Source organism: Canis lupus, chromosome 29, assembly GCF_003254725.2.
Source record: "Canis lupus dingo isolate Sandy chromosome 29, ASM325472v2, whole genome shotgun sequence".
In the NCBI taxonomy this organism is placed as follows: Eukaryota; Metazoa; Chordata; class Mammalia; order Carnivora; family Canidae; genus Canis; species Canis lupus.
This window is the reverse complement of record NC_064271.1, coordinates 24999819-25027500: the sequence shown is the minus strand read 5'-3', so window position 1 is coordinate 25027500 and position 27682 is coordinate 24999819. Positions and strand designations below refer to the sequence as shown.

The 27682-nt window shown below is 42.3% G+C and overlaps 1 protein-coding gene, 1 long non-coding RNA gene and 1 pseudogene across 2 annotated transcripts in view; 2 read left to right on the top strand and 1 right to left on the bottom strand.

The window, feature by feature from the left end:
- Window positions 1-27682, bottom strand: part of ZFHX4 (zinc finger homeobox 4) — a 158800-nt gene that overhangs the window by 4126 nt on the left and 126992 nt on the right. Inside the window, exons 5-10 of the mRNA XM_035708274.2 lie at window positions 21999-22115; window positions 15345-15478; window positions 14880-15080; window positions 14215-14332; window positions 8064-13505; window positions 1-122 (exon numbers count right to left, since the gene is read on the bottom strand). The exon at window positions 1-122 is cut by the window's left edge and continues 4126 nt beyond it. Coding sequence (XP_035564167.1) covers window positions 1-122; window positions 8064-13505; window positions 14215-14332; window positions 14880-15080; window positions 15345-15478; window positions 21999-22115 — 6134 coding nt within the window. The remainder of the gene's footprint in view (window positions 123-8063; window positions 13506-14214; window positions 14333-14879; window positions 15081-15344; window positions 15479-21998; window positions 22116-27682) is intronic.
- LOC112678633 (uncharacterized) lies at window positions 13460-14675 on the top strand. The gene is made up of 2 exons (XR_003147714.3): window positions 13460-13824; window positions 14192-14675. It is a non-coding gene; the product is annotated as an uncharacterized LOC112678633 (long non-coding RNA).
- LOC112678114 (40S ribosomal protein S25-like) lies at window positions 26262-26870 on the top strand (annotated as a pseudogene).

Here is a 27682-nt window from a genome sequence, read left to right as displayed (position 1 = left end):
AGGTGGCGGAGGTGGTGGAGTCTGCAGCAAAGGTTTGGTGGGGGCACTGCTGAGAGACAGGGCAGGAGACGAAGTAGCTGAAGTAGGAAACCCAAGCATGCCTGCACCGGGAGGTGTTAAAGCTGAAAACGACAACAGAGACACGGCCACTGTCAGTGCACCGAGCGACACCTGAACGGCCCGCGCTGCCCGCTGGGCGGCAGCGGGGGGGACGCATCGCCCGCACCGGGGAGAGCCACCCGCACCAGCCTTCCGGGGGTTCTAGCAGTTCTTCTAGCAGTTTCAACGCCCACCGTGACTCTGAGGGAGGAGATCGGCACGCTTTAGCCACATTTCGCTCCCCCCAACCAGCGCTCTCACGTTAGGAAAGGCAGGTGCATCGTGGTGACCAGCAGTGGTGGCTTCTAATGACACGCCTTGCGCAGCTCCCTACTCTGCTGCTCATTGTCACCGATTTCTTACTCTGCCTCTGGGAAGGTGGCCTCCCTCCTCCTTCGCCTGAACAGTCTGATAATCACCACCTTCACTAAAAGTTAGGAGCCATCAAACAAAATGAAGTTCATCCGCCTCGCTTGCGGTAGAAAAGTGCATTTCCGTTAAATAAAGAAGGTGGTAAGCTAATTAAAGAGCAATAGTAAATGACCACCGGTGGCACCAAAAAACAAGCCAACAAACAAAAAACCAACCAGCGGTGAAGTCACGGCTCTTCATGCTAACCGGCTGAGCGTGGTTAGGCACGATTTCATTTTTAAGGGTTCGGATCAAACTATTTATTACCACCCTGACAATCTGGCTAACAGAGTACTTGAGGGGAACTGAATATATTAACATTCAACTTTATCACCCCCACCCCCAAACATGCTTCTTCCAGGTTTGCTTGTGGTGTGCCAAAAGGATTCTAACCCCACTAGAGAAGGGGAGCTAAATTCCCGGTAGGCAGACACAGGCCCAGGACAGTATGACTCCACCTGGATCTCAAGGACTCAGCTGAACGTAGTGGCTACTAATAACCTATCACAGAGCCATTTTTATGAGCTGGATAGTTGGGTGAGAAACTAAACCACAGCTCAGGGTAGAAAAGGGAATTGTAAGTCTGTGCCTTTCCTGAATATGTTTTTTTAGAGGCAAATAAAGGTGACTACAAAAGGAACAGACACGGAGCCTTATGGATGGTGGTTCATTCTTGAAGGAGATTACAGCTCTCGGCCCAGGGATCTAGGCAACGACTGTGATAGAGGCCTCATGGGCACAGGGAAGAATTAACCAGGAGAAGGTGAATCAAGTTTAAATTAGTGGACAGCTGTGGAGAAAATGATCATAGAATTAAGACAACCACCTCTTTTAATATTGTTCAAAGTCTTACCTCTATGCTAAATGCAACACTTGAGTGTTCAAAAGAAAGAAAAAAAGAAAGAAGAAAGAAAGAAAGAAAGAAAGAAAGAAAGAAAGAAAGAAAGAAAGAAAGAAAGAAAGAAAGACAAGTGATACAAAAACTGCATGCTTCTTTAGCTAGAAAACAAACAAACTTTAGACTTCACCCAGGTAAGAAAACTTTTCTTGGGCTTAGCATTCAAGATATTCTCAAGTTCTCAACATCACTCTCAATTTGACCCTAATCATTATCATATTATTGTCAATTAGCCTAGCTTATTACTGGCTGATCTTCTTTGTAACCTCACCACACCCAACTCTTCCCTGATTTACTTTGGAATAATTTCTTTAGTTGTTATTAGTGATAATCTCTAAGTAATTTCCATCACGTTACAGAATAGTTCCCCAATATCCTCAATGGTAATGGGGAAAGATGCTAAAAACTCCATTTTTTTTTTTTTTTTTTTAAGTACTAAAATTGAGTCTGAGAGCTGTTAGGTGACTTGACAGAGAGAAATCTGTGACTCAATGGGAGATGAAGTTTGGGGAAACTAAATTTTAGAGCTGACACTCAAAGTTTATAATTGGATCAATTCCAAAGCTAAAAAAATACAAATATTCAAAATGCAAAAGAAAAAGAAAAACCTTGAAAATTCACATTGTATTTCCAGGAGAAACTGGTAGCAAGTATCCACATTTTATAGAATAATGGCTGACATGTTGGAAAAACATTTAAATGAAAATGGCTTAAGATTTGCAGGGGAATGGTAGGGATGAATGAATAAATTCTTGAATCTTTTTTGTTTTGTTTTGTTTTTAAAGATTTTATTTATTTATCCATGAGAGACACAGAGAGATAGAGAGGCAGAGACACAGGCAGAGGGAGAAGCAGGCTCCATGCAGGGAGCCCGATGTGGGACTCGATCGCGGGGCCTCCAGAATCATGCCCTGGGCCAAAGGCGGCGCTAAAACCGCTGAGCCACCCGGGCTGCCCCAAATTCTTGAATCTTTAACCCAATTTGGTATGATTAGACTTCTTAGATTCGCAGGACATAGACTAGCCCTAAGAAAACTGTGAAGTAATGGAGTTGTTTTTGGGGGCACAAGCCCTCAACTCCTTGCCCTAATAAGGGCACACACTACTAGGCCTTTCTTCTTTCTGCTTTCCTTTCTATAAAATTGTATTTGCAAGAAAGAACCAAAGATTTGAATATACCTATTTCTTTTTTTTTTTTAAGGATTTATTTGAGAGAGAGTGCGCGCTCAGATGTCCAAGTGTATGTGCACACATGGCGTGGGGGTTGGGGGCCGGCAGAGGGAGAAGGAGAATCCAGGCAAACTTTTTGCTTATTGCTTATACAGAGCCCAATGTGGGGGCAAGCGGCTCGATCTCAGGACCCTGAGATCTTGACCTGAGTGGAAATCAAGAGTTGGAAACTCAACCAACTGGGCCACCCAGGCAGCCCTCAGAATACACTTATTTCTGAAAAGGCTTAATATATATTAGATTATATAATTTGGGATTTCTTCCTGCTGGTATTCTGATTTCATGATATTCTATGCTACTTTCCTTTTAACAGAGGAGAATTCAGTAAGTCAAAGGTATTAATATCTAACTACAGAATTTCAGATATGATTCAGGTGGAAGGAGCTTTACTAAGGACCAAAGAACCTTCCTTGCATTGTCATAATGATACTATGTTGGTGCTGAGCTTCTTTTGCCTATTCATAAAGCCAACCTTAGTTCTAGGTTTAGTTCAACTAGCCTTCATACTCGATTGTACCACCTCCACCTAAGTGCTTTTGCCTCCCATGTCTATGAAAATTGCTGGCTTACTTATCTCTCTGACATGGTCATTTCAAGTGAGAAATCTTAAGGAACTAAAAGGCCCAAACCAGCAATGGTAGTGAGAAAGCAAAAAGGATCCATAGTTGTTGACTCAGGCTTTCCCATCACTTGGGGTTTACAAGTTCCCATCCAGAGGCCATATGACAGACTGGCATGAAGATTTTTAGAAGACTGCAACGGTATTCCTAACCACTATGGTCAAAGACTATCAGCGATTTTCAGGAATTCAACATCTTGAGAAGTCATCTGAGTTAAATAATTAACAATGAAGTAAAAATTTTAGGAAAAGAGATGCAGATATATGAAAATCGGAAATAGCAGAGAAAACACTGAACAGTAATCCTGATACAGAAAAAGTGGTGCCAACTATAACTAAATGCATGTCCAATTTTCACGTCTGTCACCAAGGGATAGTGCTAAAGACACGTTTGTTTGTTCCTGCTCCCTAACTCCTACTCCAATTCATTGACATTTCACTGAAAGAGGAAACTTTTTTTCTACAAATAATCTCCTATAATCTCCTGTTATCATTTTTTGTTTGTTTGTTTTATTCTCCTGAAACAGCTGCCTATTCCCGAAAGTTACGCTTTTGGAAGAAAACGCCAGTCTTGCAATGAACTTAGATACCATTATTTTCTCTCAGGTTTCCTTGATTTTGGTCTCCCAGAGGGACAATTTATTTTTGAGGTGAAAATAGAACTTATTATGTACATGGAGCCAAAGACAATTGTGCTAAAATTATGAAAGACTGACTCTTATCTAGATTTACCCCAAATGTGCTAGTAAATTACACTGAAGTATGAGAAAAATGCAAAAGGCATGTTCTAACATTCCGTTTAAGGAAATTGGGTTAGACAGTATTTCCAAACACTAATGGAAGATATAAAAATCAGACACTGCTTAAAAGGATAAAGTAAATAAGTTAAAAATAGAAAATCAAGTTAGTTTTCTATTCATCTTGAGCAAAATGCCAAAGGAAGCCAACACCCTCAAGCATTAAATGTAAACCTAAAGTTTTTGAATTTTTTCAGGTGTACGGTATCGTGATTTCCTATTGCCACTTGCCCTTTTTGCATACGATCCTGAGAGAAGAAGACAAATGTGGAAATTTTTAAAGTGGAAAATTATTCACTGTATTAGCAAATGAGTCATAGTAATTAGTACTACTGAACAGAGGGCTGGGTCATCATTCAGGAAATAGGCACACATGATGCATATTACCCTCGAAAGGGCCTTCTTATGATCTTGAAAGACGAAATGATTTGAAGATTTGTTGGAAGCAAGGTAAGTCTTAAAGCTGGTAAAGCAGAACAGCCATTCCACCCAATACAGAATAAAATGGGTGATTAAGCCAGAAAATTTAGAGGTTGATAAATACTAAAACTGAACACGTACATTGCAATTTAAACCAATTTTGGCGTGTAGCCTTTGGAATCAGACATTACTTTATGGCACATCTCATATCCAATGGAGTCCCTTTTCTGGGATTTCCTTAGGATCAACCCCCTCAGATTTACCTTCAAAGGGATGGGTTATCTTTAAAATGAAGGCTTTTCTATAAATAAATCCCATTAAAGTGGGCCCAAGATGAACATGTCATATTCTCAAAGTTTATTCATGTATATATCAAGTTGTGCCAAGAGCCCAGGGCATGGGCTCAGATATATGCTACACAGATAGATATATGCTACTTAGAAAGCATTTTTTCTTCTCCCAGAAAGCAAAGGAGATATTTGGGAAGAAAGAACCCAGCGGAAAGATGAGGATAGAAGGATGGAGAACCACAGCTCCACTCTATCTCATAGAGATAGAGATAATTAAAAGACTCAGCATTACCCACTACAGGTAAATTAGCCTAAAAAGGATGTGAACTGGAAGTGTGGCTCTCAGACCAGGTCCTGCTGGTACCTCCTCTGTGTTAATGTTGAAAATCTATCACAGACAAAGAACGGATTCAAGAGAAATTGCAAATTCTAGTAGGTACGTTCACAGACCTTTTCTCTTTGCATCATTCTCTGGTCTGTTTTGGTCTATGATTGAATAAAGCAACAGATTCAAAGCCCGAGTTCCTCAACACCTGATGCATCTGTAGATACTGCTCACTGAAGAGAGGCCTCCAGCATCTTTTTGAAACTCTTATGAACAGAGCCCACATTTTGGGGTAGGGAAAGGATACAAATAATATCTATGTTGAATTGAATGAGAAGAAAGTTTAGGTTATTTAAGTATTTCATAAACACTTCCCTCTTCCTTTCTCACTTTCTCTTATGCAAGCCCTCTGGGTGCTGGTTTTGGAGTAATGGACCAGAAGGGCAGTCAGCGAAGGACCCATTACCCAGCAGAAAGAAAAACCAGATGCTCTGGCTGCCACTGAAAAGGGTGACAACATGGGCTGCATCAATTAAAGCAGACTTGTAGATTAAAGGCATAGATACTTAAACTGTTCTTAGCAGATGTAAAGTATCAGATTTTACTCTATTTTACATAATATTTTATTTTGAATTTTACATAGCTGTAAACTTTACATAGCTGTCCATAGGGGTTTTTCCATATCAGACATTATGTGGAAAATCTCGATTTTATGTAACTGATCATAGAAGCTTTTCCACATAAAACATTTTTCTATGTGTCAATAATCACAGTGACACGTGAAGTGGGAGTGGAAGATTAACACATTCATCTGCAAAAGAAAACCAAGCACCGCATTATTCTTAAAATAATTATGTCCGACTTGATTTATTTTTTTTTTCTGACTTGATTTAAATGTAGAGACAAATCATGCAACTGTAGCTTTAACATTTTGAGGCCCCAAGAATATCCAGATAATTAAGCCCAGAATATTACTTAGGGGCAAGGTAGTTGGTATGATAGTTAAGGGAAGGGCCATTGCAGAATTGCTCTTGGGCACATTCCTTACGTGTGTAGGTCTACTCTGCTACTCTCTAATGTCAGCTAGTCATTCTGGAAAGGAGGATCCCGAGGAGCTAGTCATGGTCAAAGGGCCATTTGATACCATTGTTTTCATATCTCCTACGCTAAAAGTTAAAATAGGAGGACCTTCCTACCACTGACATGGCAACTTTGGTTTTTAGAAGAGAAAGATGAAACTGGAAAGTCTGAAATGTATGCAAAAGTCTAATTTGTGAAAATTAGAAAAGCTTTGTGTGTTTTGGAAACTCTGTAGATACGTGTAATTAGTTCATTCTAAATAATATCAAAGTTTCCTTGTGAAAAGGTAAAAAACATCACTGATGTTTTCTTATTTCTGTGTTTTTTTTAAGATTTTATTTATTCATTAGAGATAGAGAGAGAGAGAGAGAGAGAGACAGGCAGAGGGAGAAGCAGGCTCCATGTTGGGGGTCTCCAGGATCACGCCCTGGGCTGAAGGCGACGCTAAACCGCTAAGCCACTGGGGCTGCCCTGTTTTTTGTTTTGTTTTGTTTTTTAAAAAAAACGCTGTTAATTTGAAAAATAAAACTTGAAGGAAGAAATTATAAGAGAATCCTTTTTTCTACTTTGCATAATATGTAATGTTCTATGTATAACATATAAAACATACAACATTTGTTACGTGTTTGGCTGTGTGATTGCCTCGCTCACTGTATTCAATTTTTTTAAGCCAATATAATTGGATGCCTATCCTCTATTCACAAAATCTACACTGCATAAATTATATTTCTCTTGATGAACACAGAATTGGATTCATCAAAAAAAAAAAAAAAAGAATTGGATTTATCAACTGGGGTTGCCTCAAACAGCTTTACAATTTAGTTATGACTTAATTATAGACCTGGGGTGGAGATGGGGGTAAGAAGTCATAGGTTAATATAAATATACTTCTAAGATTATAAATTTATTGAAGTACCAAGTAACAATGGGAGCTCTAAAAATCAAAATCTTATAGCAATGCTAAATTGCAAATGATCACAGAGGTCATATTTTTAGAAGTTAAGCTTTGAACATAAGCTTATTATCTGCTAGGTGTAATGTAGGTGAATTCCTCTATCTAGGGGGCCCTTAACTTTTCAACTTCCTGTCACTGAAGAAGAAGAGGAAGAGGAAGGAGAAGATGAAGAAGAAAAAGAAGAAGAAGGAGGAGAAGGAGAAGAAGGAGAAGAAGAAGGAGAAGAAGAAGGAGAAGAAGAAGAAGAAGAAGAAGAAGAAGAAGAAGAAGAAGAAGAAGAAGAAGAAGAAGAAGAAGAAGAAGAAAGAAGAAGGAGGAGGAGGAGGAGGAGGAGAAGAGGAAGAAGGAGAAGAAGGGGGAGGAGGAGAAGGAGAAAAAGAGGAGGAGGAGGAAGAGGAAAGAGGAGAAGAAGGAGAAGGAGGAGGAGGAGGAGGAGGAGGAGGAGGAGGAGAAGGAGGAGGAAAAGAAGGAGGAGGAGAAGAACCAAACCCAAAACAAACAAACAAACAAACAAACAAACTTTTTCCTTGGGAAGAACATAAATTAAGATCCAAAAAATGTATTATTTAATGCTTTGCTTTATTAATATGTATATTGAATATTATGCCACATGTTTGTGCTAAAATGCCATTTGAAATCAGTATTAAAATAATTATATAAAAGGAATACCTCTACGACATAAGGATGTACCGATATAAATAATCAATATAGCTCTGAGACACTGCTATGACCTACCTAGTGTTTCTTTTTCTGCGTATGTTCGGGTGGACTCACTTCCTGCTTCTTAATTGCAGCCAATAAAATATCGATTTCAAATAAGGTAAAGGTGTCACTTACTGAGATTAAAGGAGATCCAAACGTACCCTGTTCTTGGTTACACGTGATCGGCTGCCTACTATTAATGAATTAATTAGACTGACTCTCCTTGAAATGACTTACTGTTTGAGTTCTGTGGAAATCCGGGCAAGGAGGATGGACCGTTCATTCCAGGGAGGAGAACCGGAGGGAGGCCAGGGAGGCCTGGATAGGCTGCTGGCAGACTGATGCCGTGGAGGGAGCCGCTGTCCATCATGCTCGGCTGCTGGACCGCCAAGCCCAGCACGTCCGAAGCTTTCTTTATACGATCAAGTTCTTGCTGTGCCATCAGCTGCCGGACGGTGGTCGGAGCCAAGTAATCTTTCTCCCGATCAAGCTGGCTCCCCACGGTCTCCCTCACCTTTGAAATGTGCTGTTTGGAGAAAATGTGATCTCTGATGGACAAGCGGGCAGAGTACTTGACCCCGCAGAGGGTACACTCTGGTTTGGTGCCTTCTGCTCCACTCTGATTAATCATGAAGGGCTTCCCTATGTTAATCTTAAATTTCTTTTCCTTCGCCCTTGCATTCTGGAACCACACCTGGACCACGCGTTTGGGCAGACCGATCTCATTGCCCAGCATCTCGCATTCCTGCATGGTTGGAGTTCGGTAGTCGCTGAAGCAAGCCTTGAGAACCTTGAGCTGGAGGTTGCTCATCTGGGTTCTGAACCGCTTGTGACCTGGTCGATCGTTGCTTTTGGACTTGAAAGGATTGCCGGAGCCAAAGGGATTTGGGGAACTCGGGTCGGCTATGCTGGAGGACTCGCTGCGGTCAGCATTGTCGTCGGGGTCGTCGGTGATATAGAAGCTTTGGTCGTGGTCACCGTCCTTATCATTGAAATGTAGGGAGGGGCTGGTGAGGGAAAAGAGAAATTTCTCCTCGCAGACCTCCGTGGTGGGCGTGGTGGCGGGTTTTGGCAAGGGGTCGAGAGTTTTGGGCTCCTTGGGAGACAGGGCTGGCTTCACGTCTCCGGAACTCCCCGTGGCGCTTTCCACCTCAGCGTTGCCCTCGTCGCCCGTCGTGGCGTCACTGATCGCTGTGTTAATCGACGACGTCTCATCAAAATCAGTTTTGTTTTGATCGTACCCCGCCTCGGCAGGCGGCGCGTTCAAATTCTCCACGTCCTCAGAACATTCTGCTTTAAAGGAGGAAGGGCTCAAAAGGTTCTTGGGCGACAGCTCCGCCGTTTTGCTGACCGGAGTCGACACGGTGGAAGCCAATTCCGTCTCACTTGAGAGATCAATTTTGGTTAATGGCAAAGACGGGTAATCGAAATAAATGTATTTCTGAGGACTCTCTCCCCCATCCTCGGCTGAGATCAACGGGCTCGGCGGCAGGCTGTACCCGGCCTGCTTGCCTTCGTTCCAGTGCCGGGAGCGAATGTGGCTCTCTAGGGCCGACTTGGCCTTGAACAGGGCTCGGCAAAAGGGGCACCGTTTGTGGGACTGGGCCGGGCCCACCGCCCGGAACTGGCCCTTCCTCTCTCGAGCTCGTGTGTTCTGGAACCACACTTGCACCACTCTCTTCTTCAGCCCCACCTCACGTGCAATGTGATCCAGCATCTTTCTTGTGGGATTGGAGTCCAGCAAGTATTTTTCATAGAGTATCTCCAGCTGTTCCGGGGTGATGGTGGTTCTCAGGCGTTTGTCGCGGTGCTGGTCTTCGCCACTGTTCCCTCCCTCCTTCTCACTGCAGGCCGTGTCCTCCTTGTCGTCCAGTTTCCTTTTGAGGGAAGCAGCCACTGGGGCGGGCGGTGTGCCGTGGGCCGAGCCGGTCTGGGGGGGCATCTGCGGGAGGGAACCGCTCAGCAGCTGTCCAGTCATCAGCGGGTTGTTGGGGTCGAAGATCATGTAGGGCATGTCCATGGGCCTTTCCAAGAATGGAGAGTGAAGGAATTGGTTTTGAGCAGCAAGGAAGTGCATGTGCTGGTGCTCCTGCCAGAGTTCCAGAGTTGGGAAGGCAACTGTACACTGATCACATTGGTATTGTAGTAACTGTGGAGGTAGACTGTTCTGGAGGGAAGTCATGGAAAGCTGCAGTGGGCTGGAAGGGACCGGGGTCTGAGAGGCCGAGGGAGGTCTTCCGACGAGTTGGGGCTGTTTGGGCGGTGGCTGTGGCTGCGGCGGCGGGGCCGCCGAGGCCTGCGGCGGGTCTGAGGACGTTGATGCTAACGGCAGGGCCGGTTTGGTGCCTTGAGAAGGGGGAGTGGGGTCACTCTGCTTTGGCTTTTCTGTGGGATACTCAGGTTTCGGAGAGGTCTTCTCAAGTTCTGGCTTGGGGGACGGAATCAGGGGGGTACTGGTCCCGGAGCCAGAGCTCGCGGCCGGGGCAGCGGTGCTCTTGGCCACCTCGGTCTGGCCGGACACCGTGCAATGCTTGTACACTACCTGATCGGTGGCATCCATGGAGTCTTCGGTTTGGCTCTCGTCTTGGGCATCGTCATCTTCATCCTTGTAACACTGCTTCTTCTGATGCGTGATCAGGTCAAAGATCCTGGGGAACACCACGTTGCACTTCTTACACTGGTACTGCATGTTGCTCGTCCGGATGTACCGCTCGTTGGTGAGTTCTCTTTTTTCATTGTCTTTCGTTTCCGCCTGGTTCTCGTAACTCTTCCGGGCCTTCTGGCGGGCGTTCTGGAACCACACAACAATGACCCGCGTGGGGAGGTTGAGAACGGTGGACAGTTGTTCTATTTCGTCATCCTTCGGGTAGGCGTTTGTGTCAAAGAAGTCTTGCAGGACCCTCAGCTGGTAGTCCGTGAACCTGGTCCTGGAAGACCGTTTGCTGAAAGACGCGTCCGCTTTGTAGTGCTCCAGGGAGGAGGGCTGCGGGTCGATGCGGATATCTTCCAGGACCGTTATGGGAGGGTTGCTGAAGTTGTAGGGCGAGTCCTTGTTCCGCTGTCGTTCCTTGAAGAGCGTGTTCCGGAACCAGTGCTTGATGACCTTCTGCGAGAGGCCCGACTTCTCTGCCATCTCCTGGATCTGCTCTTCGCTGGGCGAGTTGTTGATGTCGAAGTAGGCCCTCAGGATTTTCAGCTGGTCGTCCGTGATCCTCGTCCGCGGCCGCTTGAACTGCGAATGCCGCAGGAAGCCGGGGTCGAGCCCGAGCTGCTGCTGGCAGAGCTGGGTGAGGTCGGCCGAGAGCGCGTCCATCTGGGGCAGCTGCAGGGCGAGCTGGGGCGGCAGCGCGGGGTGCTGCACGGGCTGCATCATGATGGACGGGAAGAGCGGCAGGTCCAGGGACACGGGCAGCTGCACCTGCGGGGGCGCCGAGGGCGGCGGCGGCGGCGGCGGCGGCGGCGGGGGCGGCGGCGGCGGCGGCGGGGGCGTGGGCGGGGGCGCCTGCAGGGGCGCGGCCCCGGCCCCGGCGCTGGGCAGCTTCCCGGGCCCCAGCGGGGGCGGCTGCGGGGGGGCGGCGGGCAGCGGCGGCGGCGGCGGCGGCGGGGGCGGCGGGGGCGTCTCTGGCGAGGCCGGCGAGATGGGATAGAGCTTGTCGTAGGCCTCCCGGTACTGCCGGGCGAACTTCTCCAGCGCGCCGTAGGGGAAGAACTGCCCGTGCACGTGCTCCTGGTGGCTCTTCAGGATCAGCACGTTGGAGAAGAGCTTGCCGCACGTCCCGCACTCCAGCTTATCAGTGCTCTCGGCTTCCCCACCTTTGCCCTTCTTCTGGACCTTCTGCCTGTTTTCGTTGTACTGGATGACCAGCTCGAACCCGAAGTTCTCCAGCAAGGCCTTGGCTGCGTTTCCTCTGGCCCCCGAAGCGATCCGGGGCGGCGGGACGCATGGTTCCAGGGATTTTTGCCTCTTCGTGTCCTTGCCTTCTTTGAGTCCTTCCCCCTCGCTTGTATAGTCTTGCTTTGGCTTCTCTTGCTTCTCCGCAGCCTCCTCTGCCTCCTTGTACGGGGGCACGTCCTTCGGGACGGGGCCGTCGGCGCTGGCGCTGGCGCTGGCGAGGTTCGGTTGCTCCTGTTTCAGCAACTTGCTCGCTGCTGGCTGCGGCGGCGGCGGCGGCTGCGGCTGCGGTTGCGGCTGCGGCTGCGGCTGCTTCTGGGGCTGCAGCTGGGGCTGCGCGGCCTGGTACTGCTGTGCTTGCTGCTGTAGGATTTGGAGCTGAGTCTGGCCGACGTGATGCTGCGTCTGAATCTGCTGCTTCAAGTCTTCAAGCAGGGATCCTGCCATTCCGGTCATGCCAGGCATTCCAAACGTGGCCGAGCCCGGCAAGCCCAAATCCGGCCCCAGGCTGAACTCCGTGCCGGGGATGTAGAAGGGGAAGAGAAACTGAGGCTGCTGGAACTGCAACAGTGCTTCGGGGGTCACAGGGAAATGAGGCAAAAAGGCTGGGTTTAGAAACTGAGGCTGAAAGAACGCAGCTTGCTGCTGCAACTCGTGCTGGAGCTGCATCTGAATTTGTGCTGGTGACTGCAGCGGGTGGTGCGGAGGTTGGGCAGAGATTAAGTCCGGACTTTGCTTTTTATTTATTTCTTTGGCATCTAAGTGGCTCTCCTTGCTGCCGACTGTCGCGAGACTCATGGAATCTAACATCCCCTGGCTGGGACTACTGTTTGCTGCCATGCCGTGCCCACCAGCCCCGTGGCCGCTCGGCTCCAGCTTGGCAGCCCGCGCCTTTGTCTGGTGGAGCACGGACCTCATGTGGATTTCCAACGTGGAGCTTTGGCTGTACGCAACATTGCAGATGCTGCACTTGTAGGGTTTGTTGTCTGTGCTGCTGTTGGTCTCTTGAGGAACGGGACTGGAGGCTTCCTGCAAGACCTTTTTCAACTTATGCAGATGAGACACTGAATTATAGTGGACCAAGAGAATGTTCTTCTGGGTGAATGACTCTTTACACACTGTACACTTATACGGGCGCGATGGGTCAAGGAATTTTTCCATCGTAAAGTTTGGCCCTTTTCTGAAAGGTAAGGTCCGCTTTGGTTCAGAGCCCATGTCATCCGGGATTGAGCTACTATCACTTCCTACAGGACTTGCCTTCCCTTCGTGGTCCACCTCGTACTCTCTCTCCATGTCCTGCTCTAGGCCGTGGTCGTCCTGTGCCATCGTTTCACTCTCTGCCCACAGTTCGCCGTTCACGGGCAAGGAGGCATACAGCTGCTGAAGTTCGGCCTCGCTCAGCTCGGGGTGGCCTGCTTCCAAGTGTTTTTTTAAAGCCTGGAATGTACGGAAACTACGCTGGCAGAGATTACACATCGTCGCGGCCCGAATCGCATGATACTGGGAATGTATCTGAAGCTTCTGCATAGTCTTAAAAGCCAAGCTGCAGTGGTTACAGCGGTACTTATAAACGTGGCGGTCCGACACGGAGAGCGGTTGCCTCTTTTGCTGCTCGCTTAACTGATCCTGTAGGGTGTCAGGGATTTTCACATCCTTACTGCTATTTTTATTCCATTCTGACACTTCCATGGGTTCTTTAGTTGGTTTCTGCTCCTCGCTCTTTATTTCCACGCTGGCCTTTGAATCATCAAGACCTGCCATACTTTTGTCATCCACTGGACTTTCGCCTGTGCGGAAGAAAGCACAAATATGTCACTTACAGGAAGAAAGCCTACTGCTTAAATGCCAATAAATATAGTAAGTAGGAAACTCGAAAGATTTCTGCTAAATCAATTCTTTCTTTCTTTCTGAAGTAGGCTCCGTGCCCAGCGTGGAGCCCAACGTGGGGTTTGAACTCACGACCCGAGATCAAGACCCGAGCTGAGATGAAGAGTTGGATGCTTAACCGACTGAGCCGCCGAGGCGGCCCTAATTGATTCTTTGCGGAGATACTTATTGAGCAACTACTGTGTGCCAAGCACTGTACTGGGTGCTGGGGATGTAAAGGTGAATAAGAAATCACCCCCGATCTCAAGGAATTCCAGGATAGGAAAAAAAAAAAAAAAAGAAGAAGAAGAAGCAGGTTAAAGGTAGTTATAGTATGCTGTAATCAGCATGATATGAGGGCCATGACGCCAGTGGTTAGGAATGAGAACACACAATATCCTTGGTCATCGACACTTCTAGGTCTCCTAAGAGCAGTTATAGGTAACCAGATACTAAATGTGCTTTGGAAAATGTAGCTCTTGGAAACACCACAGTTGTTACTGTTGTTTTTTTTTTCTCCATGCTTTTAAACAGCAGCAACATAACTTTAATAGTAATAGTCCTGAACATCACCACACGTGCGAGCCCCTGAACGTGTTTTCCACAGATCCTGCACCCGGGCTGGCATACCTGAATATTTCCCAGATCCCTCAGCTGTGATGGCTGCAGGTGTGTCCCGCTCTGACTTCTCAGAGGCGGCAGCTGGCAGTAGCAGACTGTTGGGCATCATCACATCGGGCACAGGCACCTGTGAGAAGCAAAGGGGTTCATGTCACATGGAGCCCAGAAATCAGACTCCATCACATTTGCCGCTGGGCCGTAGACCATCCCACTTACATTTTTCCACACAGAAACGGGGACATTTTGTGGCTCCTACAGACCAAGGCTATCCCTTCGGATTTTAGATCAATACTATTACAATGCCATATTCCTCTTTTCTTTTTTTAAAAATATGATTTGAAGGTTTTTGTCTGTCTATTTTTTTTTTTACAACGATCATCAGGAAAGTTTGAGACTCAACATGCCCACGTGAATCATGCAATTAACATTACAGATCTAAAAGCAAGACAATAAAATATGTTACTGAATAAGCTATGCCTTGAATCATATTTCCTTTCTCCGTAAGCAAAAGAGACGACAAATAAATGGGCCTCGGTTGTGATTTCTAGAACACGGTCTGTAAGAGAACTATCAGTAGGCAGAAAAAATACATTTCTCAAGCAATAATTACAGATTTCGTGTTGATACTTTTAGAGAGATCATGTCACATGCGAAGCAACGTTTGGTCTCCTTACTGTCATGAGCAGCTTCTCCACACAATCCGGAGACACGCTGTGCAAATGCGTCAGATGCAGCTGGAGGTGCATTTTGTTGCTGAGGACGTCCTGACAGAGGGGACAGCAGATGACGGGCTGTACCGAGTGCTGTGACAGGACATGCATCTGGATACGACTCTGGTCCCTACTATTGTAGTTACAATAAGGGCACTGAAAGAGCTGGAGAATACGGGATAAACACGGCTGCTGTTAGTTGATGGACTCTGATGACTGTAGAACATTAGAAGTAACACCAATTAATGTGGAGTATGGTATACTATAGTAATAGTATAGGGTACAGTAATTGAACACGGTGTCTACATACGTTTTAACAGCATGAACTCGTTTGTGGCTCTAAAACTCTCAGGAGTAGTAGTAATAATAATAACAACAATAATAACAGGTTTACACAGCAAAGGGGAAAAAAAAAAAAAACATTTTTACCTGTTCGTGACAGAATTTATTGTCCTCTGTAGGTTTTGATCTTTTTGTTGCAACATCCTCTTCTTTCGCCAGCAGGAGTGGCTGGGTCCCCCCTCCCACACTGACTTTTAGCTCCTTTTCTGGTGTGATTATTCCTGATTCCCAAAAAAGAATAGAACACCTCAATTTTAAAAGACTCACAACATCAAATTCTGAAAAACTGTATGTTTTTTCGAGTAGCTCTGACTCTAAATCCACTGACTCATAAAAATGACTGGACAAACACTTTTAAATGATGTGAATCTCAAAAGGCAAAAAGCACACTTCTTTTTATCTACTAAGTGGGCTTTATAAATATATTTTAAAATGTACTCCTGTCTCATGTTTAGATAACCCTAGGTGACCTTGAAAGATTCATCCACAACACATGCTCTCTGGTGTCTCAGAATGCCTTTATCACCTTAAAGCTCATCTACTCCCATTCACAAATGCTAACTTAGAAAACAGTTACTTTGACTAGCGTTTAATTACTTATCTCTCTTCTAAAATTCTTGAACACTGAAAACATTTCAAAATACCAAAAAGAACAGACTAGTTATAATTCAGAAATGAAAATACTATTTTTATGTGGTGAATACAGGATTAAAAACTTTACTATACATTCCATATCTGTCGCTGCTTTTTTTTTTTTTTTGTGATTTCATACCTTATTTTAGATGTTTTGGCATTTGGCTGTACACATAATACTTATGGTCCAAATCTCAAGAAGACAATTGTTTTATGAGGTTAATCCAAATATTCGGTGTTAAAGATGGTTTAGGATTTTGCCTAGATGAGCAATGTAATGTGCAGGAGCTTCACACACATCAAAGAAAAGAGTGCAATTCTAATTTCCCAATCTAACAGAAAATTCTTTCCAGCATCAATTTTCCCGATAATCTCCTCTGTGAGGCTGGATATTACAGCGACATTGGGTAGGCATGTCACATACATCTCACGACAAACACAAAACCTCATTTACCATCCATTCCAATCTCATCATAGCGCAGCATCATCTGACCTTTTTTCTGCTGTTTATTATGAGTATTTCTAATTTTAACTTTCAATTTTCACCATCTTCCAGTCAATTTGCAACTAAATTATTTCCAGGGTGAGGACACTATCACTGGACAACTGGGTGCAAATACATCTTGAAATGCAATGAAGCTAAACCATTGATTGCTATCAGACCCCGCGTAAATATAGAGTCTAGGCGTAATCTGATTGTATGCTGTGCATGAAGATTTATCTTGATTTTTTTTCAATCCACATACGGTTCATATAAATGAACAAATTGCACCTTATTGCAAAATAAGCCAGTTTTAATTTAAAAATAAGGTCAAGGATGTTATGGAAACAAAGTAAAAATGAACCAAAAAACATGTTCTCTTTCTATCCTGAATAGAGATGCCTGTTTTCTAACATATACATAATTTTAGGAATTTCAAATTCAGAAAGAAATTTAAAAGGCAGGGTGACTCGGAGGAGACCGAAATTAAAATAGAATTTAAATGACACGATGACAATAATTTTATCCCCTAGAGGTGTGTGGTAGGTACAGAACTAGTGCTATGCTTTCAACAAATTACACTGCTACTGATTTCTAGATTTACAAACACTAGATTTTATTTGAATTAGAACATTTGTCATATATATATGTATATGTATACATATATATATATATACACACACACACATACATACACACACACCTTGGAGAAATTTAGATTCTCTGTAAATATTTGAAAAAATAATTTATTGTATTTGTATTTGAATGAACTTAAATTTGAGACGGACTGAAAAATTTCATTACATTGATTAAACAATATCCAAGTGTTTGATATTCAAAAGATAGGTCAAAACAGGAATGCTTATCTCATACTAAATTCTGGCATCAAAAATATGTTTTTTTCCTTCTCAAAACAAAACACCCTTTGTGCTATTGTTTTAAAAAGTGTTAAAGATAAACATTTAGGAAGACAATATGCCATACGGTATTCTGCAAATAAAATTTACCCCCTACAGAGTCAGATCAAGTTCTATAAAATGATTGTCATTTAAATCCGCAAACATTTATCAGTTGCTTTTCCCTGTGAAACCGAAAGATTTTTCCTAAAAAGTTCCCCACTAATGAGTAAGAATATGTTCCCTTAAAAGAATAATACTATGTCATATCACCTTATCATTCTTTTGTGTACTTGGTAGAATTAAACATGACCAAATACTAAGTTGGTCCAATTCCCTATGCTATCAAAAACTGTCACACACAAGTTAAAAAGATAATTTCCATGACTCTGGTTGCTTGCAGGCCCTATGGAACATCAGATCTAGAATAAACCTTCCATGAGCTTCTAAATCTATTAAATTTATAGCCTTATTTTCATAAGCATGAAAGCATAAGCATTATGACCTTATTTTCATAAGCATATATATTCTAATGTTGGTACTCAAAGGATCAAAAACATTGCTTTCAAGATTTGAAACATTTTACTGAGACCATGCTATATAGATCGGTATAAACACTTGGTATAATAAATCCACATTCTTATTTTTACCCTTACTAATAGTCATCAGCAATATAATTGTTTTTTAATTTAGTTTTATTTATTTTTTTTAAATTTTTTTTTAAATTTTTATTTATTTATGATAGTCACAGAGAGAGAGAGAGAGAGGCAGAGACACAGGCAGAGAGAGAAGCAGGCTCCATGCACCGGGAGCCCGACGTGGGATTCGATCCCGGGTCTCCAGGATCGCGCCCTGGGCCAAAGGCAGGCGCCAAACCGCTGCGCCACCCAGGGATCCCTAATTTAGTTTTAATTTAGCTTTCACACTGCATCAAGGAAGTAAAGAGTTCAATTTTAGGGTCATTATTACATGGCCACTGCCGTTTACTGTTGGCTATAGTATTCCACCCAATATATGTGTCAACTCTAATATTTTTTAGCTAATTAACTTAGCTAATTAAACCATGATCTTAATGTAAGCTAGGGGCTTCCTAAAGACCATATTATTTTAAATTAAGAAGTTCTAAATAAAGGCTAGATCCTCCCCCCCCTCAACTCAATTGTGTTAAGCACCCCAAAAACAGATGCCATTGATAACAAGAAGCTGAGAAGGTTGAGATGTAACAACATAACAAAAACACTCTTGAGGATAAGGCAGGTCATCAGAACTATTTGCAAAGATGATGGAAGTTACATTTTATGCACGCGTGCCTTTTCTACTCAATGGGGTGCTATCTCAAGGATTATGGCCTACTCAATAAATTATAGGGCATCGACTCTAGGACCTTTTTCTGAACTGTCTTATCCTGGAAATACATTAAATAAGGGCCTGTCAATTTTGGAAGGTTTTGATTAAGTTTTCTGATTACTCATAGTTTACGACTGCAACTTTATTTGAAGTAAACCCTGTTTGTTACCCTAGACAAAATTTTGAAATGAGATCACAATCCATTTTATGTTATTAAGGGCCTCCCAATATTCTCAAAAAACAATGCCATTTTAATGCATTTTAACTAAAAAATGAAATCTAATTACAAATAAGCACTGCCAAATAGATAAGCCAATGATTATCTGTCAGTTATGGGATTATTTAGTTTGCATGAGATTGCTAATATAAAAATGACATAATTCATTTCAATTCAGATGCTGCCTACTTAATACTTTCCAATCCCTAAAATACAGAAGGTTGTAAGGTGGTTTATACTCATAATAAGTGAGAAAAATCCAATAACACATACGTACTCAAAGCAAATCTGGAAAAAAAAAAACAATAAAACAAAAATCTGAGTTAATATCTATCAATCAATATATTTGATAAAGTTTGAATACTATAAAACTGAATATAACAGAGGATGTTATTCAACTACAAATAATTCTAAATTATAATTACTGGTACAGTATTCTTTCTAATGAGACTAGAATGAAAGGATAATTTTAATTGCAATAATGAAGGTTAATTTCCATCTTTGCTCATGTTTACTCCCTTATTAAAAAGTGGTCCCCTTAGCCATGGCAGAGACATATTACATTTTCAATGCAAATGTATTAATCTGGATAAACTCTATATTAATTCTTGTACTGCACAGAGCTATAATTTGGATTATAATTAATCTAAAGTGGCACTAGATTTAAATGACAATATAAATGAGGCATTAGGAGGCTTTTCTATTATGAATGAATATTCAACAAATATAACTTGCATATTGCCAAGTCTCATTTTGAAAGCTCCAGTCCTAGAGATTAATGTCAGCAACCCAGCACAACAGCTTACACAAACATAGTCTTCCTAACGTGTGCTAATTCCTTCCTGTCTATAAAAAAATTCTGTGTTAGAGTGGGGTCACACTGCTTTCCCATCCAACACTTTAAGATAGCGGTTAATATATGAGAGTGCTGGTATTTTTTGACATTTATAACTGACATAAGGAAAAGAACAGTATAGACATAAGTGGTTATTCAATCATTAGAAATATTTACAAGGGGGAAAATCCATGCAACAATATTTTCACCTAATTAGATTCATTTTAGAAAGTGGAAGACCTTGTTCAAAGTTCGCGGTGGTTGTCAGTAACAAGAACCACTCTGAAGCCTAGGAGGTTTCAAGGCTAAATATTTGCATCTCAGTAATTACTTTTATTTGGTGCATAAATTCCATTTTCATTTCTATAGATACACCTGGGGAGGCCTTTCTGCAGGAATAAAACATTGTTTGAAATGACTAACATTATGCAACGTTCTGTATTCTCTCAGAAGCTTGAGTCCTGTCTAGATGGTACAGTTAGGCACCCAAGAAAGCACAATAACTCATCAGGCCATTAGGGAGTGATCGAGCCCATTATTTATACAGAGCTGTAAACTGTGCTACTGGAGATACAGCCCCCGCATCTGTGATGTGCTCCAAGTAAGACTCCTTCCTTCCTCAATGGTAACAATGGCTCCATTTTCAAGAGATTCCCAGGATCCAGCCTTTGGAAGGCATTAGATAAAGCCATGCATAACGTCATATGCCTAATTATCACAGGAGCATATTTAATCGACACTAATGGGCTACCTGTGTGTTTTAAGCGTTCTTTTCAGGAATGGAAGGGACATGGTTTGCAATGTCCTTTTGGAAGGACTGTAAGAAGGACACCGAGGAACGCAGACGGAAGTCATGCATGCAGCTAGTCTTGATGAGGTCCATCCTAGAGAACGAATAAACTGACCACTTTTCTACTTCCAATTATTTTCACGTGAGGTTTAGATGGCACTACCCTTGACCTTAACTGACCACTAGGTATTTCAAATCTATTTTCAGTAACCTCAGGAGCCAGTTTACTAACATATAGCTATGGCATCTTTTTCACATTGCTTTAGGTTCCATACCAACCTTAGATCCTCTTTATTTAAATCAAATTAGGATCATATGCTAGCCACTATATCCTAGACACAGATTTAAGTAGTGCTTTCTCACAGGACTCCTGAGAGAAACTTAGCGTTGGATGATGTAGGGTGCGGGGAGCAGAGATGCCCTTCAGATAATTTTTGAAGGGAATGCAGCACTTAGATATGCAATGACTGAATGACAAATATGAGATAATTCAGGTTTAAACGAACTTGCATGTAAAAATGGTACTTTTGCACAACCCAATGTCTTCATAGTGAAAACAAGCTTCTTTATATGCAGCTGTCACTGGAATTCAAGGAAAAGATAGATGAGCACCTGAAACTAATAGGCTTGAACCCGTTTCAGCACTTCTTCTGCTTCAATGAGTCCAACATAATAAAACTAGGTATAGCGTGCAGCAAAAGTAGCCAATGTAATATTCATTGCGACCATAGATTTCCATCTCATACATACAAAGCATGGATGAAGTCATATATTTGCCAAATCAAACACAGAAAAAGCCTTAGGTATCCACACCAGATGCTGGCCTAGGGTTTGTTTGTGCACAAGTAAATGTCATGACACGAAGGTTTGTTTTCAAAGACAGTAGCTTTCATTACTGGGATTTGTCTATTCTAGAAGATCAAAATTACCCAGCACCTAATCCCTTTTCAATGATATTTCCTCTTTCTTAGGCTGAATCATCTGTAAACTTTTCCACTGGATTTTGTTTGAAATGCCTCAAATAGATGCCCTTAAAAAGAGCAAATTCCTGAGTGTAAGTTGTAAAAAGGCAAGGAAAAATAACATTTATTTTTAGGGTTACGTGGTTTGGGGCCGGGGGGGGGGGGTGGGCGCATGTGACTGAATGAAAAAAACTCAAGTGATATCTAATCCTGTGCTTATGAAAAATTAATATGCCATCAGAGGACTCACAAGTATAGCTAAGATTAATGAAAGGCGCTTAAAAAATTACAAGCACACAAACTGATTTGATTAAAAAATAATCTCGCTGGTCGTCCTGTAATATTCTTCAACTTATCCACATCTATTCCGTCAGATGGTTATGATTAAAAATAGGTCAATGGGAGGCTACTGATAGAAATCACATGCAAAATGCACATGCAATGAATAGTAGTGGGAATGTTCAGACAGTTTAAAATGAATAAAAGCTTTTAATAAGCTTTGGTGGGGGTGAAGAAAGGGCTGATTGCAAGGCATGGGGCGGGGGGTAGGAAAGAAAGGTGAAGGATGCTAACATCTTACCAGAATCTTTATTAGAGTTTTTGCCTTCACTATTGTCTCTCTCACTTCTGTCTTTCTCCTCCTCCTCAGCCACCGCTGCAGGTTTAGCAGCTCCTTCTGTCTCCTCACTTTGTTCTTCTGTTAAGAAAAGCAGACCCAGTCAGAGGACTGAAAACCCCAGAAGGATGCCCACTGAAATAAACGTGACCATTTAAAAACCATGCCATTTATGAATCATCTGCAGACATTCACTCTGAAGAAAGAACGCAAATTTATTCACAAGTCTCTATTAGAACCTGCTGACTGTTACCAAAGCAGATTTTCATCCACAGTCCCCTTCTTTTACATCCATTGAGAAAATGTGCCTGTACTAAATTAAAATACAAGAAATCATCTTGAGGGCAGTGTAAGCTAGAAATGGTTTAAGGATAGGTGTAAGGCAGTTTTGTCATTTTAATCGCAGAAACTCCTAAACTACTTGGATCTTCTGTTCCACGGGTTGGACAGATGACAGAGCAAACCAAACTCTTGGAAAAAAATCCTTAGCGAAATCATATGAGCACGATGGGTTAAACGTAAGACAGGTGCTACTCCTGCCTTCAGTCCCCGGACCCCAGGGGAATTTTTTGGAACTTGTCAGAGTAGGATCTCAAAACTTCAGTTACACTGGTGTGTGTGTGTGTGTGTGTGTGTGTGTGTGTGTGTGTGTTTTCTATAGGGGGAGCTATACGGGGCATAGGACATAAGAAGGTATACTTCTTCTACGACAACCACATCACCCCACACCTCATTCACGGGTTCACACCAGCTAGATTACATGGAAATCCTCATAGTAACTCAACCCTATTTAATTATTCTGTAAATCTTAGCTATGCCGCTGCTGGTGGATTAATCTGTTTATGCAGTTAGCCTCTATGCTGGGTCTGTGTAGCACTAATCCGTGAAAGGCCCACTGTTCTCTTTCATCCTGTGATCATTTGTCTCTCACTGTGCTGATGTCACATTTTAATGAATTTTTAGCAATCTGAGTAATGCCAGATAACCAGACTCGCAACTCCCCACAGCATGGCATGCTGTTTTCATTGCAGCACAAAAAACAAAAATCATATTCCCCTGCTCAGGTAGGAATTACATAAATTAGGAGAAGAAGGTAAAATGGGATTTGAAGCACCAGGCTGCTCAATTTCATAAAATCTTTAATGACCATATAAATTAACCCTGGAAAGGCAAAAGGTCATCGACACACATTTGCATGCACTCTTCTATTTGCTTTTGATAAGCAGAGCTTTTATGCAGAGAACATGATACAATTAACCCTTCAATAACCGTACAAAACGCTGCTACGGACATTTTAAGTGTCAAGCATTAAGTGAAAATTACACACTGCATAAAATTTTCATTGCAAATGCTATAGTGATTGAAAGGGGAAATCGTGGCCCTCTCCACACCCCATGTTTTATTAATAACGTTCTGACAGCAGAATGAAATATCCACTGTCATATGTAGCAGCTGAGCACAAAAAAAAAAAAAAAAAAAAAAAAAAATTGCTATTTAGTGCCTCACTTGCCAGCCCAGCTCTGTAACCCTGTGAGCAGGAAACAACAACGAAGGGGGCAGTTCTAGGCTCAATGGCCGAAACTCCAAAAAGCTGAAGGGGAAAACAGGGACACCACTTGAAATAAGAGTTTGTTTCAACTGTGAGTCCTCAAAGGCACCATACAAATCCATTTATTCCATATTTGCACTTTGCCACTGCACAAAAGCAGAGCTGAGGTCCATGGTGGAGGGGGTCAGTCATCTGAGGGCTTTGGGGGAAGCTTCCCTTTCAGGCAAATACCTGTGAAATTCTTACTTTAAGAGGAGAGAATCAACACTTCTTAAGGCTCTAGCCTGCTTTCACCCCGTCAGTGATAATTACTGATCAAACACAGGCTCTCTCATCCCGGCAGGGTCCGGCCTGGGTGGGGACGGTGGCCAGCTTGGTGTGAGGGTCTGGAAGGCTCAGGTCATGACTGGATTGGGCTGTTGCCCTGCCGAGTCCACACACGTGACGTGACATCCAGTGTCAAGCCTTCCACCTACGACAGCCCACGGCAATTACTTTTCAACTCATCCTGGGGAAGGGATGCAAGACTTCTTTGAGTAGATTTACTGGACCTTTCCCCCAGGGCTGGAAAATGAAGTGTCAGAGTGCTACTGAGTGTCCTTATCTTGAGGGGACATAAAATGGTAAGGGCTATCGCAACTCACATTAATAAAACATAGGGTGTCAGGAGAAGAAAACAAAAATTATGAAGGCACCCAAAGAAAGAAACTATAGTATAATCTGGGTCTCATCAGACAGTTTTTGCGGGGTCTTCTTCATTTTCCAGGATGTGTTTTAAGTGTGAGAGAAATTCCCAGACATGTTCTTCTATACATCACTGTTGTGTCTGACCTCAGCCTGACCCTGGCAACAGTTTGAGAAATCTGAATGTGAACAAAGACTCTGTGTCAGCAGCAGGGAAAGATTGTGGGGTAGACTCTCCCCATCAACTTAATCGCAAACAGCAGTTCTGAGGCCATAACTTCGCCTGGCTCTTCCAAGCCACAACTCATAACCTCTAGAGGTGGATTTGCCCGCACTGCCTCTGCTTCTGTGACTTTTTTCCCCTCTCTCTTTTCTGGTTCTTCCTTTGAAGTAGGCAGGCAATTAGCTCTAATGCTCAAGCAATTCAGACCTGTTTTGTGGTTTGGAAGGCGTAAGCTGTTTATTACAGGTAGGCTCTTTGGAGCCATAGAACTTTGCAAATTTTTAATCATGCAAAAAATAATCAAAGGGTAACTTATATACACCATAAAGTTTCTTACAAGGCAGGAAAAAAAAGGTCACTTTCATTCTTAAAGAGAGCTTTTGAAATAGATTTGACATTCATTTTATAAATAGGCTTCAGAGTCAAGAGTATTAATGAAGAGAAACAGCTTTCTAGGAAAACTGTAGGTTGGATCTGGGGCTAACGGAAGGGGTGTCTACATTCTAATTTTCAAGTACCACATTTCCTCAACTGTAAAATGCCATAAAATGTAAGGTGCCTTGTGGGAAAAAATATGTATATGTATATTATTAAGGTATTAATATATAATATTAATGTATTAAAGGAATTCCTTGAAACTAAGGAAAGTTCCAAAGTTCCATTCTCTGAAATTCCAAAATAAAGACACTAAGTTACACAAAATTCCAAAATGAAGATGCTAATGCAGTTTTCATTTTCATCAATAAGTTTCTTCACTAATATGTTATATATAATAACACTTCATAATACCGTTGTATTCACAATATATGTATTTTTGATTATTACTTTCCTTTACGGAATATAAGAAATACAGTATTTATTTATATGCCAAACTTTATGACATGAATGTACTTATGCCTAAAATGTGCACTAGGGTCCTGTAGGATTTCCCAACTTTCAAATAAATGATAACACATTTTTATTTTTAAGTGTTTCAAAACACTAAGAAGAAGACAAAATACTACTGTAATCTCATGTTATACAAGTGCGTTACCAAAATTTCCCCTAGCATTTTTATCATGCCTGACATAATTGTAAGTTACTCTATACATACACATAAACTATATTGAAAATAAATAAAAGTTTTTGAATGACTAGCTTAGAATACTTCCATTGGAATATTAAAAAATTATTGGAAAACCATTATTAATGTATTCTATAAAATTATTATAATTTCTAAGCAAATCTATCCAGTAATAGCCCTCTGATCTAAGCGCCAGCCAATTGTGCTTGGTTCCCATTACTTTATTATACAACTGTGTTTGGGAACCCTCTAAATTGTCTAAGGAAAACACTGCATACTTCTTAAGCCCATGAAATAATAATGTAAAGCGGAAACAGAATAGTAATTAAATGTGTTATATTTTAGTTTTAATTGTAGGTATTGAGCATCTGTTCTAGACACCTGGCTTATAAGAATTCTCTCCTGAACTCCGTTGTGTACAGTCCCACCCCATCCAAATCTATCCTCCATTTGATCTACTTAAACCTGACTTTTCTACTCAAAGTCTTAGAATGACACCCATCACTTACAAGGAAAAAGCTCAATTTTCTGTAGGTGGAAAGAATATCTTCAAGATACCTGGTCCTTGTCTACTACCCCAGTTTCCTCCCTCTTCCCTTCCTACCCTGCATTTAATTTCAAAAACAGTCTTCACAAACTTTAAGGCATCAAAATCACGTGGAAGACTTGTTAAAACAGAGGAGTGGCTGCTGCTCTCTGAGCTTCGTTATGCCACCCAAATACGATAAGAAGAAAGATGCCAGAAAGTCAGCCAAAAATGACAGAGACCCAGTGAACAAATCCAGGGGCAAGGCCAAAACGAAGAAGTGGTCCAAAGGCAGAGTTCGGGACAAGCTCAATATTCTGGTCTCGTTTGATAAAGCAACATATGACAAACTCTGCGAGAAAGTTCCCAACTATAAGCTGATAACTCCAGCTGTTATCTGAAAAGGCTCTGATAACTGAAAGACTGAAAGACTGAAAGACTGAAAATTTGAGATTCCCTGGCCAGGGTAGCCCTTCAGGAGCTCCTCAGTAAAGGACTTACTAAACTGGTTTCAAAGCACAGAGCTCGGGATCCCTGGGTGGTGCAGCGGTTTAGCGCCTGCCTTTGGCCCAGGGCGCGATCCTGGAGACCCGGGATCGAATCCCACGTCGGATTCCCGGTGCATGGAGCCTGCTTCTCCCTCTGCCTGTGTCTCTGCCTCTGTGTGTGTGTGTGTGTGACTATCATAAATAAATAAAAATTAAAAAAAAAAAAAAAAGCACAGAGCTCAAGTAATTTACACTGGAAATGCCAAGGGTAGAGATGCCCCAGCTGTTGGTAAAGATGCATGAACAAGATCCCACTAACTGTACGTCTTGAGAAATAAAACTTTATTAAAAAAAAAAAAAAAAAGCTGGTCTCCACCCCTAGAGCTGCTGATTCAGTAGGTTTAAAGTGAAGCCTGAAAATCGACATCTCTCAGTTTCCAGGCAATGCTATACTTCTGGTCCAAGGGCCATATTTTGTGAACCACTGTTCCAGAAACATGTGACCATTCTTAATGCCCTCTTCCTCCCTCTACGATATACCATTATATTTCCTTTTCTTATCTAGAGCAATTTTTTTTTTTTTGCCACTGTATACCCCCACTTATCCTTCAAACCCAGCTTGGGAAATATCAGTTTTATCATCCATAAAAATGGGGTTCATAACACCTACCTCATAGGTTTGTTATAAGATACATGAATAAAAATCAGTCAGCACAGAGCTTAACACAAAATAAGTGCGAAAAAAAATTTAAAAAAAAATGTTAGCTGTATTATTACTAGTATTAGTCATCACTTCGTTCTCCAAAACCTCTTCTCTGAATGTTGAACAAAAGAGTAATGTTTCTGGGTACTTTTTTTTTTCATTAATTAATTTATTTTTAGCCTTTCTTTTACTTATGCATTGAAAAACATGTCAAAAAACCCTAGTGTGTGAAAATTATCTGTGTATAGCCTACTTCCCCTAATAGGTACACCTTTACAGAAAACAGTAATTATCTTGTTTATTTCTGTGCCAGAACCACCTGGAACGGTGCCTGGACTATAGAAGGCAGGCAAGACTTATTAGTTAGAACACTAAATTGAATTTAGGAGGCAAAATTGTGAGAAGAAAAGGA